The sequence below is a fragment of the Ammospiza nelsoni genome, chromosome 2 (assembly GCF_027579445.1).
Source record: "Ammospiza nelsoni isolate bAmmNel1 chromosome 2, bAmmNel1.pri, whole genome shotgun sequence".
NCBI lineage: Eukaryota > Metazoa > Chordata > Aves > Passeriformes > Passerellidae > Ammospiza > Ammospiza nelsoni.
The window spans coordinates 81,905,151-81,919,570 of record NC_080634.1 but is presented as its reverse complement, the minus strand read 5'-3'; the positions used below and the strand labels follow the sequence as shown (position 1 = coordinate 81,919,570).

Genomic DNA, 14,420 nt, shown 5'->3' with positions numbered 1-14,420 from the left:
ACTGAGGAATTAGCCTTGCAATCTGAACAGGGATGCTGCCCAGCCTTCTGGCATAACCAGAGGCCTTTACAGCTGCTTGTATATCATGGAGTAGCCAGGGCTCTGCTCTCGAAGTTTTGGTCTGTTGAGGAGGCTCTGTGCTAAAGCCATTTGGAGTTGGTACCAGGGCAGCCCCCAGCAGCACAGCCAGCACAGCCAAGACATGTCTGCAGGCTGAAAAACTCAATCAGCAAATCCCTCACCACTTTCTAGCCCCTGCCCAGTGCCATAAAAGCAGTCACTGCCATGTGGGAGCTGCAGGTTACACAGAGGCAAGTATGGCGACCACAGCCTGCTTGGGCAAGTTTGCTCCGTGTCGGATGGGAGGAATTTTAATTTCCTGAAGACAAATCCTGCATGCAAACCTACATGGCATCACACACTGCCCCATTTGCTGACTCTGCACTCTTCCAGGTGGCCTGCATTTAGCCTCTCCCCTGGGGGAAACAGGGTTGGTACACATCCAAGTGGACTGAAGTGGTTTATGGCCACTGGACCTTACATTTTCTAGGGAATATGTTCATGCAGCTAAGGCATGCAGAAGCATTTCCGTTCCTTTGAACATTGCTCAAGTGTTTTACAGACTAATGAATAGATTACATTTTGTCTAATGTGGGACAATATCTGAGCTGCCTCAATCTGCCTGCTACTTAGGTCTTTTTTTCTCCCCTGCAAAATAGATCTAGTCTAGGCACAGTTTTTATGTTTTACCAGACCCAGCGTGCCAGAGTCCTGACCCTCGAATAAAGCTCCTTTTCCACATTGCTACATAAAAATCAACAAATTGCTCAGTAAAACAAACTTGGCACCTCCTTGTAAATCCTCTCATGGAACTTTTAGTCCAAAACAGGGTATCAGGCCAGGGCTTCTGATCTGGATTTCTGACCGTTTCATGTATCACTAGATCCACATCATACTCATATCCCATCCACCACCTAGTTAACATCTCATAAACTCTTAACTATTCTCCATGGAAACAGTAGGATTCCTTCCACAGCTGGTCCTGCTGAACATCTAGGGACCTTAAGCCTCTACTGAGCAGGCAACTCCAGGCTTTTTCTCCTATTCATTTAGCTCATTCTTTCCCACACAAGCAATGCTGTCATGAGCTGTAGGGCAGAGTCAGGCAATTGAGCACAGCACTCATGCTTATGAAAATAACCACTTGCTTTAGTAAATGGAAATAATCCCAGGCCCACCGTGTATGTTCACCTTTACCCAGGCTACTCAACCAGGCATCACCTCTACAGGGCACCAGTGCATTACCAGTTTAGGGCACTGTTTACCTGAGCTGCCACAAGAACTCCCTGCAGCTCTTTCACCACTGTGGAACAACAGCAAAGTCCTGATATTTGGTAACCTCTTTTTGTATATATGGAACAATGGATTTGGCCAACATTTGCTTGTAAGAATATGGTCTATTACCCATTTTTTCTCTTCCTTTCTCAGATAAGAAATGTCACCCTTCTAGTCCTGCAGAAACTGGTACTATGCTGGAACTGGTGGATCAGTGTGTCCAAATTTGTTCAAACTCATACTCTTCATTCACTCAGGGCAAATGCACCTGTATGCTGAATCAAGGGAGACTGACAACCCCTCCTTATTCCCTTTTCCATTAGGAACATGGCGACATTTCCAAAAAGGCTCAGTACCTTTATGTCTCTTGCTCTTGGTACTTGGGGACTTCTTTCTGATGTTTTCTCTGTGGAACAGTCAGAAAACTTTATTATGAGATATGATGGTTTCATTCTCCCTTTCTCCTCCAGACACTGCCCCTGGCGTAGAAGAGAAAGAGATGAAGGTGTTCAGAGCTAGCTGTCTCCAAGGATATCAGGAGTCTACAGGTATAAACATTTAGTTTGGGGTACAGCTTGTGGGCAAGATGCCTAAACTGAACTCTGTGTGTGTGTGTCTGTGTATGAGCTATCGAAGCCCCTGTGCAATCAATAAGGATTTAGAAGCTCAAAAAAATAGCTTACCCAGAGGTAGCAATCACTGTCCTTTTGAGATTCTCTAGGATGCACTGTGTGGTCTCCACTTGCAGCTCCATAAGGGCCTTTGTCTCCCACAGATCCAGAAACAGATCTTCCATGCCTGAATTAGCAAAATGTCCTAGGACATCTCAGATGGCTCTAGATATCTAAGTTCTTTTGGTTTGTGGGGTTTTTTTGTGGGTTTTTGTTTGGCTATTTTTTTCCACATTAGGTCACCTCTTTTTTCAAAAGGCTAATCTTTCCATGACTTTGACTTTACATAAAGAGGAATCTTGAATAAATTTGTGCTCTTGCTCAGGTAGTTCTTTGCAAGCCTGCCACGCTTTGGGGACCTTTTCAAGGGCATTAAGTTATCAGACAGGCAAGGTGTGTATTTGTTGTCTCAATTAAGATAGGAAATTTCTGCTTCTGTTATAATTCTCATAAACCTTAAATCATGTTGCCACCATCAGAACCAGGCCCCTTGGGTTCTGTAGCCATGGTTCCTGACAACTGAACGACAATGAGATGCTACAGAGAAGTTTTACTCTCATTTAGAAAGCAGGCAGTTACATGCTAGCCTGAGGGACATACATACCAATTACTTGGGTGGGAAGCTGGTAAATAACTTTTTGTTTTCTACAGAACACAGGCTGCGCCCAGCTACATATTGTTGGCTCCTGCGGTCAAGAGGAGATAGATGCAGGCCTCAGATATTTTGGGAATACTCTAGATCAGTTTTATGTTTGTGGAGAGTTGTGACATATGAGCTACCATGAATAGCACAAGGGCTGCTGTGAACTCCCAGCCAGCTGGCTGCAAGGTGGCCGAGCCAGCTTGTCTTCCCAGCAGCCTGTGGAACATCCATCCACACACCGGGCAGGACAGTGTGCTAGCTCTACAGGCAGCACAGCCAAGGTGACAGACTAGAGACCAAGCCACTTCTTTGCCAAAAGCAGTATCACCTCTGGGACCTTTGCCTTACATTTAATCTATTGAGTTTTGCTTCTTTTTATTTCTACAAACTTGGGTGCTCAGAGGCAGGAACTCTCCAAAGTTCTGCAAACTCTATGGTCTAATTCTCACAATACAGCACTTCATTCCTATGTGCGATTCTTCATCTTTCTAAAATAGGGTAATGACACTTAAATATAATGTAGATGAGGATCTAGTAACCAAGCATCTCACCTATATGTACAAATCCAGAATCTTATTGAAATTTAAACTATTGAAAAAGTTTTCATTCCTGGTGGGTTTTTTGGTGGGCTGACAAAATGTTTACTGCATTTCTCAGTGTTGATAAGCAACAGATCCTGGCAAGGCAGAAAAGGCACACACACAAACTTCTGCATTTTTCCTATTTTAGTCTTACACTTTCTTGAGCAATGAAAACTTCCATGAGTTCAGGAAAAAACACCAACATCTGACCATGTCTAAAGGAATGTGAATATTATTACAGATTCCATATATGAAGACAGTGTCTTGGAGTTTCCAGTTTGTACTCTGACACTGGAAAAAGTGAATGGTCAAAGAGCAAACGTTTCTTCAAAGAGGTAAAGATGATCATGAAGATATAGATTACTTTGGCAATGAAGGAGAGAGAGAGATGGAGGAGAGGGAGAGGGAGAGGGAGAGGGACAGGGAGAGGGAGAGGGAGCTGTTCACTGTCCTGTGTCCTCCCACCTGCTTTCTCCTTCCACCCTCTTCTCAGCAGCTCCTTATTTTACTACTACCTCATAGTATTTTCCCTCATTTGCTCATGCTCTCTGTCCTATCTCCCAACATCTTCCAGTACCCAAAGAGCCAGCAGATTGCAGACCTTCTAAAGGGGGGAGAGGGAGTACATGGGCATTAACTTCCAGATCTTCCAGTGCCGCTACTGCCATGCGTGGGTGCAATCGCTCTGGGCTGGCTGGTGCAGCCCTCCGGCAGAGGCCAGGGAGGGCTGGAGACAGGGCAGCGCTGCCTGGGTGGGCCTGTGAGAGCTCTGACTGGCGCTGCTCAGGAGCCGGTCCGGCTGCCCACGGCCGTGCTGTCAACTCGGCTGTGCAGCAGGTGCTTTGTGTTAGCACTGCCTCTCTGGGCATTTGTGGTACTCGGGAACCCCACTCCCGGCCCAGGACTCCACCGCTCATGGCATCATCACACCGTGAGACATAGGGTGCTTGCCCCTGCTGGGGCAACCCCAGATCTCACCAGGACACTCTCTAGGTCCAGTGCCAGCAGGTTGCAGAAAGAAACACTCCTCTCGGGCTGATTTATTCAGTTCGCGACCGCCTTGGTCATTCCTGGCCGTTGAGACCACGGCGCGGCCGAGACGGGCAAGAGCCACGCTCGGGGGAGGGACGGATTTCAGGGCCCGGGGCGCTCCGGGCGAGGGGCGCGCGCTGGGCGGCCGGCCCGGGGCAGCCCACCCGTGCTGCCCGCGGGCGGTGCCGGCCCGGGCCGGGCCGCACGTGGCTACGTGACGGCGATCGGGGCCGGCGGGGCTCGGCGGCTGCTCCTCCCCCGGCGCCCGCCGGCGACTGGGCGCCGAGGCTGCGGCGGGCGGGCGGCGCGGGGCGGGGGTGCTGCCTCCTGCGCGGCGGAGCGGGCGCAGCGGCAGCCGGGGCCGGAGGCGAGCGGCCCGCGCGGGCGAGGGCGGGCGGCGTCGCGGGGCGGCGGCGGGGGCTGCGGGGCATCGGCGGCGGCTGCGGGCGGGGTCCGCGCCCGCGGCCGGCAGCGCTCTCTGCGCCTCAGCCGGGCTGCGCCGGGTGCTGGCGGTGCGCTCTCCCGCCGCGGGGCTGCACAATGGCAGTCGTTCAGTAGGATGGATCCTGCCGTGGCTTTTGTTCTGCAGATCCACCCATCCTCCTAGCAGTCAAGTACCAGGCTATGGTTTTCTCTCTGGGGATCTTTCTTCCGCGTTTTGCCGGTGTCTCCGATGAGGTTTTGGCCTCGGCTGGGATTTCACTACCTTACTTTTCGTTTGGCTTCACGCTGAAAAAAGGGATTCCTTATATTTGCTCTCCACGCTTTTGGTTATAATTCACTGTTGGTCTAGGGGGAACAACCGTTCAGCCTGGCTGAAAAAAAAGCATCCGTTGAAAAGTCTCAAAGAAATATACCACGTGAGGAAAAAAAACTGGGAGAAGATCGGAATATAATCGCTTTTTCTATGATAAAACTGGTGCCCCTCTTCAGGAGAACTGATCTCAATTTATTATTATGCAACCACAAGGATCTCTTCTTTCTCAGGGTGTATAAGCTGCTGGATTGCTTTTCGCCCAAATCAATGTGGTTTCTTTGGAACATTTTCAGCAAAGGATCGCATATGCTGCAGTGTCTTTGTGGCAAGAGTCTTAAGAAAAACAAGAACCCAACTGGTAAGCAATCCATTGCAATGCGTTGTTTTTCTTTAATGCTACCCTGTCTGTTGCTCGCCGAGGTAGATCTGCAATCCTGCTGAGGGGAGAAGGGGGGATATATCGAGGCCAGCACGGACATGCATGTGCATACGTGTATGAATAAGCAAGGAGCGGTTTGTATTAGCTTCAGCCCCTGTCACCACCGAAAAGGGGTAAAAAAATAAAATCAAAGGCGACCCTCGCCCAGCCGGCATCTCCTACTTCCTATGTGCTATTTCCAAGGAGGAAACTTTTACATCAGTACCCTTCTTGTGGGGAAGGTGGTGGAGCCCCCCCACTCCCGACCGCGGGAGCCCCCCAGTCAGTCAGTTTTGGGAAGAGGAGACTGCCTCGCCTGTGCTGGTGTTAGCCGGCCCTGCCTGCGGTGGGCGAGTGTGCCGGGGCTGGCGTCCTGCACGGCACTTTCTGAATAGCTTGCAGTATGTCACCCCACACCCGCACACACCCACCCACCGCCTCGCTCGGCTCTCTAAAGTCAAGCCAGACACCCCCTCCCGCGGCCTGGGGGCTCCCCGTTACCACTCACCCTCGGCACTCAAGGCCGGGAGGGTGGAGGGCGGTGAGGAAAGGGATGGACACTTTCTCGGGGCTTGTGCCCAGACGGCAACTCAGCCAGCTATGCCGAGTGGCAGCAGCAGCAGCAGCACCGCCGGGTCGGCTGTGCCGCTCCTCCGCCTCTCGCTGCCGGGATGACCCCTCTGTGCCACACACCGGTGTCTCTGCGTCCGCCTCTATGTCTGCCTGGCAGCCGGGATCATGCGCTTCGGTTCAGCCCGGCTCCGAGGGGGAAACTTGCAGTACATTACATAAGAAATGCAAATGCAGGTGCTCTGGGCCGCCTGGTCCCTGGGGGTCACGCTGCTGCTGTTGCATCCCTCTTGCTCGGGGCGTCCGTGCGGCCAAGCCCGCGGCTTGGCGAGCAAGGTGGGCGAGAAGGGATGCTCGGCGAGCGGGGGAGCCGGCAGCTTTTCTGGGGAAACACCGGCCCTTCCCGCCGGCCTCTGGTCCCCCCCGCCGCCTTGCTCGCTCGCCCCGGCCGGCAGGTTGTCTGCAAGCACTTGCGTGCCTGGGGAGGCTGCGAGAGCCGCCGGAGCCCGGGCTGCGAGGGGAGGGATGCCGTGTGTGCGCGCTGGTGTGTGTGTGTGTGCCGGCTGCCCTGCAGTGGCAGCTCCCGAGCAGGAGGCTCCTGACGCTGGCACTGCAGTGTAGTAGATCATAGGCTCTCGTTGCCTGACACCCCAACATCAACAAGCAGCAGCCCTGGCAGCCCGCACCCCTCTCCTCAAAGGCAGCCGGGCTGCCGGCTGCTGCTTTGCTCAGCCCAGGTCCGGGGCAGAGTCGAGGTGGGCACCTCGGCGGATTTACCCTTCCCCGCCCCCGGCTTCCGTTTGCCAGCTCGTCTCGCCCCTTTCCCCCCCGCCGCTGCCGCAGCAGTGAAAAGCAGCCACTTAGCATACCAAAGAGGCTGAAATGCCCCGCCGGAGGCTGCGCTCAGCCTCCCGCAAAGTGCCCTTCGCTTCACTCGTCCCTTAGCACTGCAACCAGCCGGGGGCCACTTCCTAGCCGTGTGCCCCCCCGGGCGGGATGGGCCAGACCGGGTCAGGACCGAGCACCCTCTCGCAGCCCCTGGGGATGCCCCTCCGCCTGCCCGGGCCGCGCACGCAGGGGCCGTGACCGCGGGGACAGGGAGAGCGGCGGCGTGGCCCTGCCTGCCCTGCCCGCTGCCGTCGCTCGCAGCCCGGGGGGGCGGCTCCAGTGCCGTGGTGCTCTGGGCAAGCGGCGATGCTCCTGAGGAAGGGATTTGGAGGGGGGGCGGCAGGGGCAGAACGAGGGCTGGTGGTTTCTAGGCCTTTCAGTTTGCATGGCGGGGGGTGAGGCGTGTGCCCCTCCGCACACACACACACTCTGGTCCCCCCCTGAATATTCGTGTCCTTTCCTTGCGGAGGGCAGGCTGTCAGGATATCGGCCCCTGAAGCCGAGTTGTGTCCCTCGGAGTGCCAGGCAACCGCGGCACAGCTTTCTACCTCCCCGGGGACTTTGCCGCACTTCCCTGCTCCCTCTGCATGGGACGACGAGTGGATTTGGCTGGCAGGAACGGCACTGCCCCCGCCGCCACCCTGCCTGCCGAGGGCTGCCCTGGCCCGAGGAGGGCTGAGCCCCTCATATGAAGGAGTGGGGGCGGCTCGTCTGAGCGAGCGAGGCGGGCAGGGGGAGCGGGCAGGGGGCGCGGAGAGGGGCCCTGGCGGGCGCTACGGCTCCGGCCGGGTCCGCGGGGTCGCTGCCCGCCCGCACAGTCCGCGCTGCTCCGCTCCGCTCCCACTTGGTCCCGTCAGAGCCGCCGGGACGCCGAGCCCGGCCGAGCCGCACGCCCCGTGCTGGCACTCCGCTCCGGGAGCGCCGAGCTGCGGCTCTGTGCCTGAGGAGGCTAATAATCCGCTTGGCCGGATTAGCTGGGCGCTCGGTCACAGGCGCTGTTGCTCTGACGGCAGATCATCTCCGCTCGGGCCGGGGGCGAGCGCGGGAGCGGTGCCGCGATGCCCGTCCTGGCCCGGGGGCCGTGGGAGCGGCTCCCCCTCTGCGGCAGCTCGGCAGACCCCGCTCGGCACGGTCCGATACCGCCCCCCGCCCCCGTGCCGCCAAACTTTCCGGGACCCGCTGGGCTTTTCAGTCTCAAAAGTCATCAAATGAGCGAGCATCTGCCTCTGATCCCACCGTGCAGAAAATCCAGCAGGTTAGGCAACTAACGCTGGCTGTAATTGCAGTTTATTTAGCTATTTTCGGCCTGCTGCACTTTTTTTATTGTCCCTTCCTAGAGCTGGTCTATTTCCAGAGACGGGACTGGGTGGCTCTTTTCCAAATGTTCTCTGCTTTGCGTTTTCTCCCCACCGCTGGCCGCAGCCTCCCCTCCATGTGCGGACCCCCTCCCGGGCTCCCCTGCCGTCCCCGGGGGCCTCGCCCCGGTACCGGCACCGGTACCGGCTCCGGTCGGAGCTGCGGACACGGGCACAAGTGCGGCAGGGAGGGATGGGGAGTCCGAAGGGCTGTGTGTAAGTCTCTGGCAGGGTTGCATCAGGAGGCTTTGGTTTTATGCTTGGCTGAAACCCCTTGGTTTCAGATTTGATATCCTCGATAGAGGAGCTGCGTTTGATTGCTGCAGTTATTTACCTCTTCACATTTCTTCGTGAGGAGAAAAACTTTGGGAATCAATAGATGTGGCTTTGTTTTCAGCCACTGAATATTTTTGGATGTGCCCCAGTGTAATGATGCTACAATCAGTGAAGCCCCACATATCTGCAGTGTTCTGTCTCTGGTGAAAATGTTTGCCATGTGTCAGGTTCCCTGGGCCTCACTTGCTTTGGCAATTATTTCTGTCTAACTCTGCCCTTCCTGCTTGTCATACACACAGAGGGGACTTTAAAAAGTGCAAGACCAAAGGGACTTTTTCTGACAAATAGTTAAAAACTGCTCCAAATCATAAGTCCCGAACCAAGCCTTGTTATAATAAGACACTCTCCTCCTGGCTTTCCCACCACCATCCCCAGCCTCCAAACTGAATATCTTCAGCTAGGGAATGGCAAAGTCATGGGGAGAATTTGGGGCCTGAGGAGAAGTGGGAAAGGAGATTATCTCTGGCTGCTTTTTGAAGCAAGTCCAGCAGTGAATAGATTTTTTTTTGCCAAATGCCAGCTGTTTGGGTGCCCACGGGAGGCGTGTTGGCTGGAGTACGAGATGCCCCCATGGTGGGAATTGCTATCACATTTCACTCCTGGTGGCAGCCCAGCAGACAGAGGATGGATCAGGTTTCCTCTCCATTCACTCCCAAGGAGAAGCATCTCCAACACAGTCAGGGATGTTGACAGGAGAGTAGATGGCAATTGGCATTACTGTAAATACATTACTGATGGAGGATTTCATTTAGGAAATTAGTATCAATCTCACATCAATTTCAAATATAAAACCTGTTTTAAAAGCAGCAAGTCTGAAATCCGGGCTGCAGCTGAACAGGAATCTCTGCATAGTCCCATGTTAATTTCCTACTCCATGAAATAGCTTGTCTAGTATTTCCTGGTTGCTAAAAATTTTGAAAAAGTTTCTAAGCACAGCCATGTGAGGATCTGTTTGAAATGGAAGCTTGTGTGCTGCCCATGAAATATACAGTAGTTATGTGTCTTTATCTGAATTCTGAAAAAAATTGGCCTCCCCACTGCTTTTCTTACTCATAGAAAGGAAACCTCCCACCAAAAGACAAAGAGAGTAAGAGCTGTGGGATCAGGTCCTTGAAGTTTCTCTCATGTAGGTTCTAAAAGCAGCTCTGACTGCTTAAATACTGTAATTCCTGTGGTGGGAATTGAGGCATGGTCTGCTTCTCTTGCTCAAATGTAAAACTGCCTATTTACATGTATTTCACCTATTGAAGTTTTGTCCTCTCTGGAATACATTTCCTGAATTTGTACAAATTTAATTATTCTTGATCAAATTAAATTGCATACTCTACTTATTAAGGGGTGAAATTTATGCCTGCTCATGCATCTCCCTACTGTAATAAAATGTTTGCACCTAGTTCAATGTCTGCTAATGACAGGCCATTTATAAATGAATTCAAATATAAAAAGGATGACTTAGGCTTAAGGAAAATGCAAAAAATGTATTTACAGATATCATTGGTTTAAATATTTATGTGTATGCTTTTTCATTTGAGCTTGATGTTTATTGTACTTAACCTTCTCGGATTATATTAAGTATATTAATTTTAAGCTAAAATTCCTATTGGCTTCAAATCTAAAAAATGAATGATTTAGACATTCTGAATTTGTCCCTTTGTAAAGATTTTCTGTCCAGTAAATGACTGTAAAAATATAATCTGGAGATGAAACAGTTGCTTGAAATTGGAAAACAGTTTTTCAAGAGGACTTCATAAATCTAAAAAGATGGGAATTGGGCCCTTACACTGATTCTGAGGGTGCATTTTGTAGCTGGTGGGGTCACTACTGAGGTTTCCATAGGAACAGTCAACATTTAGGATAAAATCCTCTGAGTCTAGGTTGCAGATGGGTAAATGAAGTTGTTGTGTGCCAATTCAACAGAATATTTACAGATGTTTGCCAAATGTGCCTCTAAACAGGGAGTCCTGCTGGAGCATGTTCCACTCAGTCAAGGAAGGTCTTGTTGCTTGGGGAGCAGTGATTTGTTTCTATACCAAGTTCTGGTTTAGAGGGCTTTTGTGATTTTGGTCACACTATTACTTACTTATGCCTTCCCTTCCTGCTTGTTAGAAGTTGCAGGCAATTTCTGAACATTGCACAGGCGTGCTGTTGGCCCTTTTGTTTGTTTTTCACGTTTCAGTGAATGATAGCTTTTCAAAGATAAATTACTAGTTTACTGAACAACTCACTGAGTAACAAAACATCGAGCGATCATAAAACTTTACAATGTCTGTTGTGAAAAAAAAATTGCTGAGATGTAGCAGGTGGCTTGATGTACAATTAATGTATTCAAGAGCTACTTGCCAGTGTACAGAGTTTATATGTGTATACAGTAGGAGAGCAGCTTACTTGGGAATAAACTTTGTCAGACTGCACCCAAGTTTAGTTCAGGAAGAGCCCCCTTCTTGCACAGAGTGTACTTCCATTGTCACAGCAAATTAAGCCAGGAAAAAAATATTTTCTTTGGAGACCATATAATAAAGTGCTTAAAAGAGTACATTCATCTTTAGACTGGCTATTAAAGAAAAATAAATTATTGTGCTCTTGAAGTGAATCTTTACAGTAGATCCACCCAGAAGTACTGAAAATAATAATTGTAAAAGGAACTGATGGTGCTTGGCACCATGATGGACTGAACACACGGCGAGCGAAATGTAAGCCATGTATATTCTTTTAAATATACTCTGCAACAAATAAAAATAGTGTGTGAATAATTAACTAAGCTGTTATCCAAAAAGGAGCACATTGACTCTGGAGAAGAACTTTTTGAGGCCAAAACCTCAAAAACCATTAAGTGAAAGGTATTTAATGGATACATGGAACGCAGGTTTGGTATATTTGTAGCAAATGCTGTTAGAAGCATTCATGTTTAATAGTTACAAGGAAAGTAAACAGTTGCTGATGAAACTATATCAAGAAGTCAGAATAATAATGTCTGTAGTAATATTCAATGCACAAGCCAGATTAATAACACCTTCTGCAGTAGAATTCAATGACTAATTTAGGTACTGTACTGGGGTGAACATAATAAACATTTTAGTAGCTTTTGAGTTAATATTGAATGGTGGTGTGGGTCAAATAACAATAGGTAGCACATAGTTGCTGGCAGAAATTGATAGTCTAATTTTAATATCTGTATTTTGTCTTTTCACTCTGACACCTGCTTATTTGACTTTTAACTGGAAACAGCATGTGGAGTTGCACTGAACGAGTTTAGCCCTTGCATACAGTAGGAACTGTCTCAGAAATTACTATTTTGGGCATCAAAAAACTTTGCATAGCAGTGAGCTCTACATAACCATGTGCTGTGCAGAAAGGATGTGGAGGGGTTTGCACTTTCTGTGGATACTCCTTGGTTCTTCTGTTGAAAAACAGAGGCTAACATTGCTATTCCTGCTCTGTGTTTGTGATTAGTGATTATGGAGAGCTTTTCAGGTGAAAAGCACTTCTTTCATGGTGCATTTTCCTTCCTTGAGCTGTCCTGAAATCCTGGACATTTCTATCATCTTGGTTCCTGTGCAGTATAACTTGCCTTTGCTGTGGGTATAGGATATCTTTGGCTTAGGAGGACAAAAATAAGGTAGCAGCTCACACATCCCTTTGCATGTGCTGCTTTTGTCCAGCTAAAAGAAGTTAATTTCTATGGATTTTCTAGGCCTATGGGATAAGGAAGTATGTCCTGAAAAGGGCATGTTTTCCCTCCTTTCTCTTGAGGGAACAACTGGAATATTACTCTCTTGAAGAAGCTTTTAAGGAATTAAGCTCTAGCATGCCTGAAAACTAGAATTTCGTACTGTTGTTGAATGGTTTAAACAGGAGAGACAGGTTGTGTATAAAAGCAGACTTCTGTTTACATATAAATCTCTTGCTTCTCAGCAATGCTAGCAAAGGAAATAGGCAGGAGTTTGATTGCCCTTTAATGAAGTTTGAGAAGAAAATGCTAATTTAAAGAAGGCAAGTTTGCCAGACTTGTTGCTCTTTCAGTAAATGTATTTCTAAGCATGTCCCTCTACAATCAAACAAAATGTCCAGATTAAACAGTTCCCCGTTCATGCTTCTCATTAAAGAAGTGTACTATACAGCACTACAATTGCTCAGTAGTTTCTGCACATATCAGAGGTACATTTATTGACATTGAATGAAGTGGAGCTACTAGTGCAAAACACAGTGGAAAATACATTAAAAAAAAAGATGTGGGAAAAGATGTGGAAAAATTATAGCTCAGGGAAATGCTTAAAAAATCAGTAAAATCATTAATACAGTAGTATCTTATAGAGTAACCTATCAGGAATATCTTAACGAGGATTAAATTAATAATAGTCCCTATTAATTTGTATACTTATGACACAAAGAGCCACTTTACAGTTCTGATTTTCTTGGAACTGGAAATTTCAAGTCAAACCCAGACAGCTAATAGTTTCTGAGAAACTGAACCTAAATGTGATGTAGGCAGATTATCTCACTAGGAGACCAACCAAAGATCTCAAATGTGTGCTACCTTTAGGGTGCCTAAAACCCAGGCGCAATTTTGTGGCTTGGACTCTTTCACTAAAATCCATATTTTAAAGTAGCACTAACAGGTGGATTAAAATTTGTAAAGCTTTGCACCCCTGAGAGAGTTCTTCCTAGTCACTTGCTGTTTAAATCCTTTTTTCTTTTTTTTTTGTGTTTGCCCCTATGCGAAGGAGGCTTTCTGCTTCAAAAAATCTGGTTACACAGAGTTTCATAACCAACATTTGCTAGTCTCCTGGCTTTTCTCAGACATTTATTATCTCTATGAGTATGACCTTGATCCATCCCAAACTCTGCCATCTCCATTATAGCCTCTCACATCTCTTTGAGTTTTTTCACCTTCTCCTTGTGCAAGCATATCACCTTTTTACTTTGGATAAGGTCTTTCAGAAAAAGTAGCCCTTAATTGTATTTCTTTCAGATATTTTTAAGTCCTCTCCACCACTTTGAATAATTAGCTAGTGACCATGAGCAGAACAACTGCACAGGTTTATTTTATTAATGGTACAATAGGTATTTGGGATAGATGAAGGGTAGGCTGATGGACTACCCTTTTTTTTTGTTGGGCATGAGCTGTATACATTGTTTTCCCACTTGCTGCTAATTTACAGTAACAGAACAATAGCAGAAGTAAAGAAATGCAGAGGCTGTAAAGTAACTGTGATTGATTAGGAAAAGACAGTAAAATCAGCAAGAGGATTTAGAAAACCTAATAACAAATGTTATCCTTTTCATTTGTTTTGGGGATCATTTGAGGATATTGCTTGCTTGAGGATAAAATGGTTTGTGTGAGATTCTGCTGTTGAAGCAGGACTCCTCAGCATCCAGGGACATTTTCTGGATATTATTGCTGAGCATTTCTTATTTGTGTTGGTGGGGAGTTGGTTCCAGGTCCTGGCTTTTTCTGTTCACTTAGGTGCTTTGTATCTCCTTGAAGCTTGTGGCCGTGGCACAAGCAGAGGAGACTCCAGAGAACTGCAAAACCTGTGTGTATGCAAGGCATGCCCCGTGTGTCCATACCCTCAGCAGGACAAGCAAGACCTGTGGTTTGGATCTGGCTCGCTTTTGATTCACCTTGTTCACCTTTGAGCTCACTTTTGATGGCCTGGCTTAGAGACATGATTGTGAGAAAGGATTGTGGCATGCCTCTTTAGTGCTACATGCTTCAGGTTTCTGCTGACCAGGGACATTAGCAGCAGAGCCAGTGGCTGTGTGTCACTAAACTCTGTGTTCTGAACTCTTGAGCTCTGGCTATATGCACAGAGCTTTGAAACATGGCATAGATG

The 14,420-nt window shown here is 48.7% G+C and overlaps 1 protein-coding gene across 1 annotated transcript in view; it reads left to right on the top strand.

Annotated features, from left to right (window-relative positions):
- The first annotated feature begins 4,853 nt into the window (after nt 1–4,853).
- FGF14 (fibroblast growth factor 14) overlaps nt 4,854–14,420 on the top strand; it is a 382,502-nt gene continuing 372,935 nt past the window's right edge. The window contains exon 1 of the mRNA XM_059493448.1: nt 4,854–5,377. Coding sequence (XP_059349431.1) covers nt 5,170–5,377 — 208 coding nt within the window. The 5' untranslated portion in view covers nt 4,854–5,169. The remainder of the gene's footprint in view (nt 5,378–14,420) is intronic.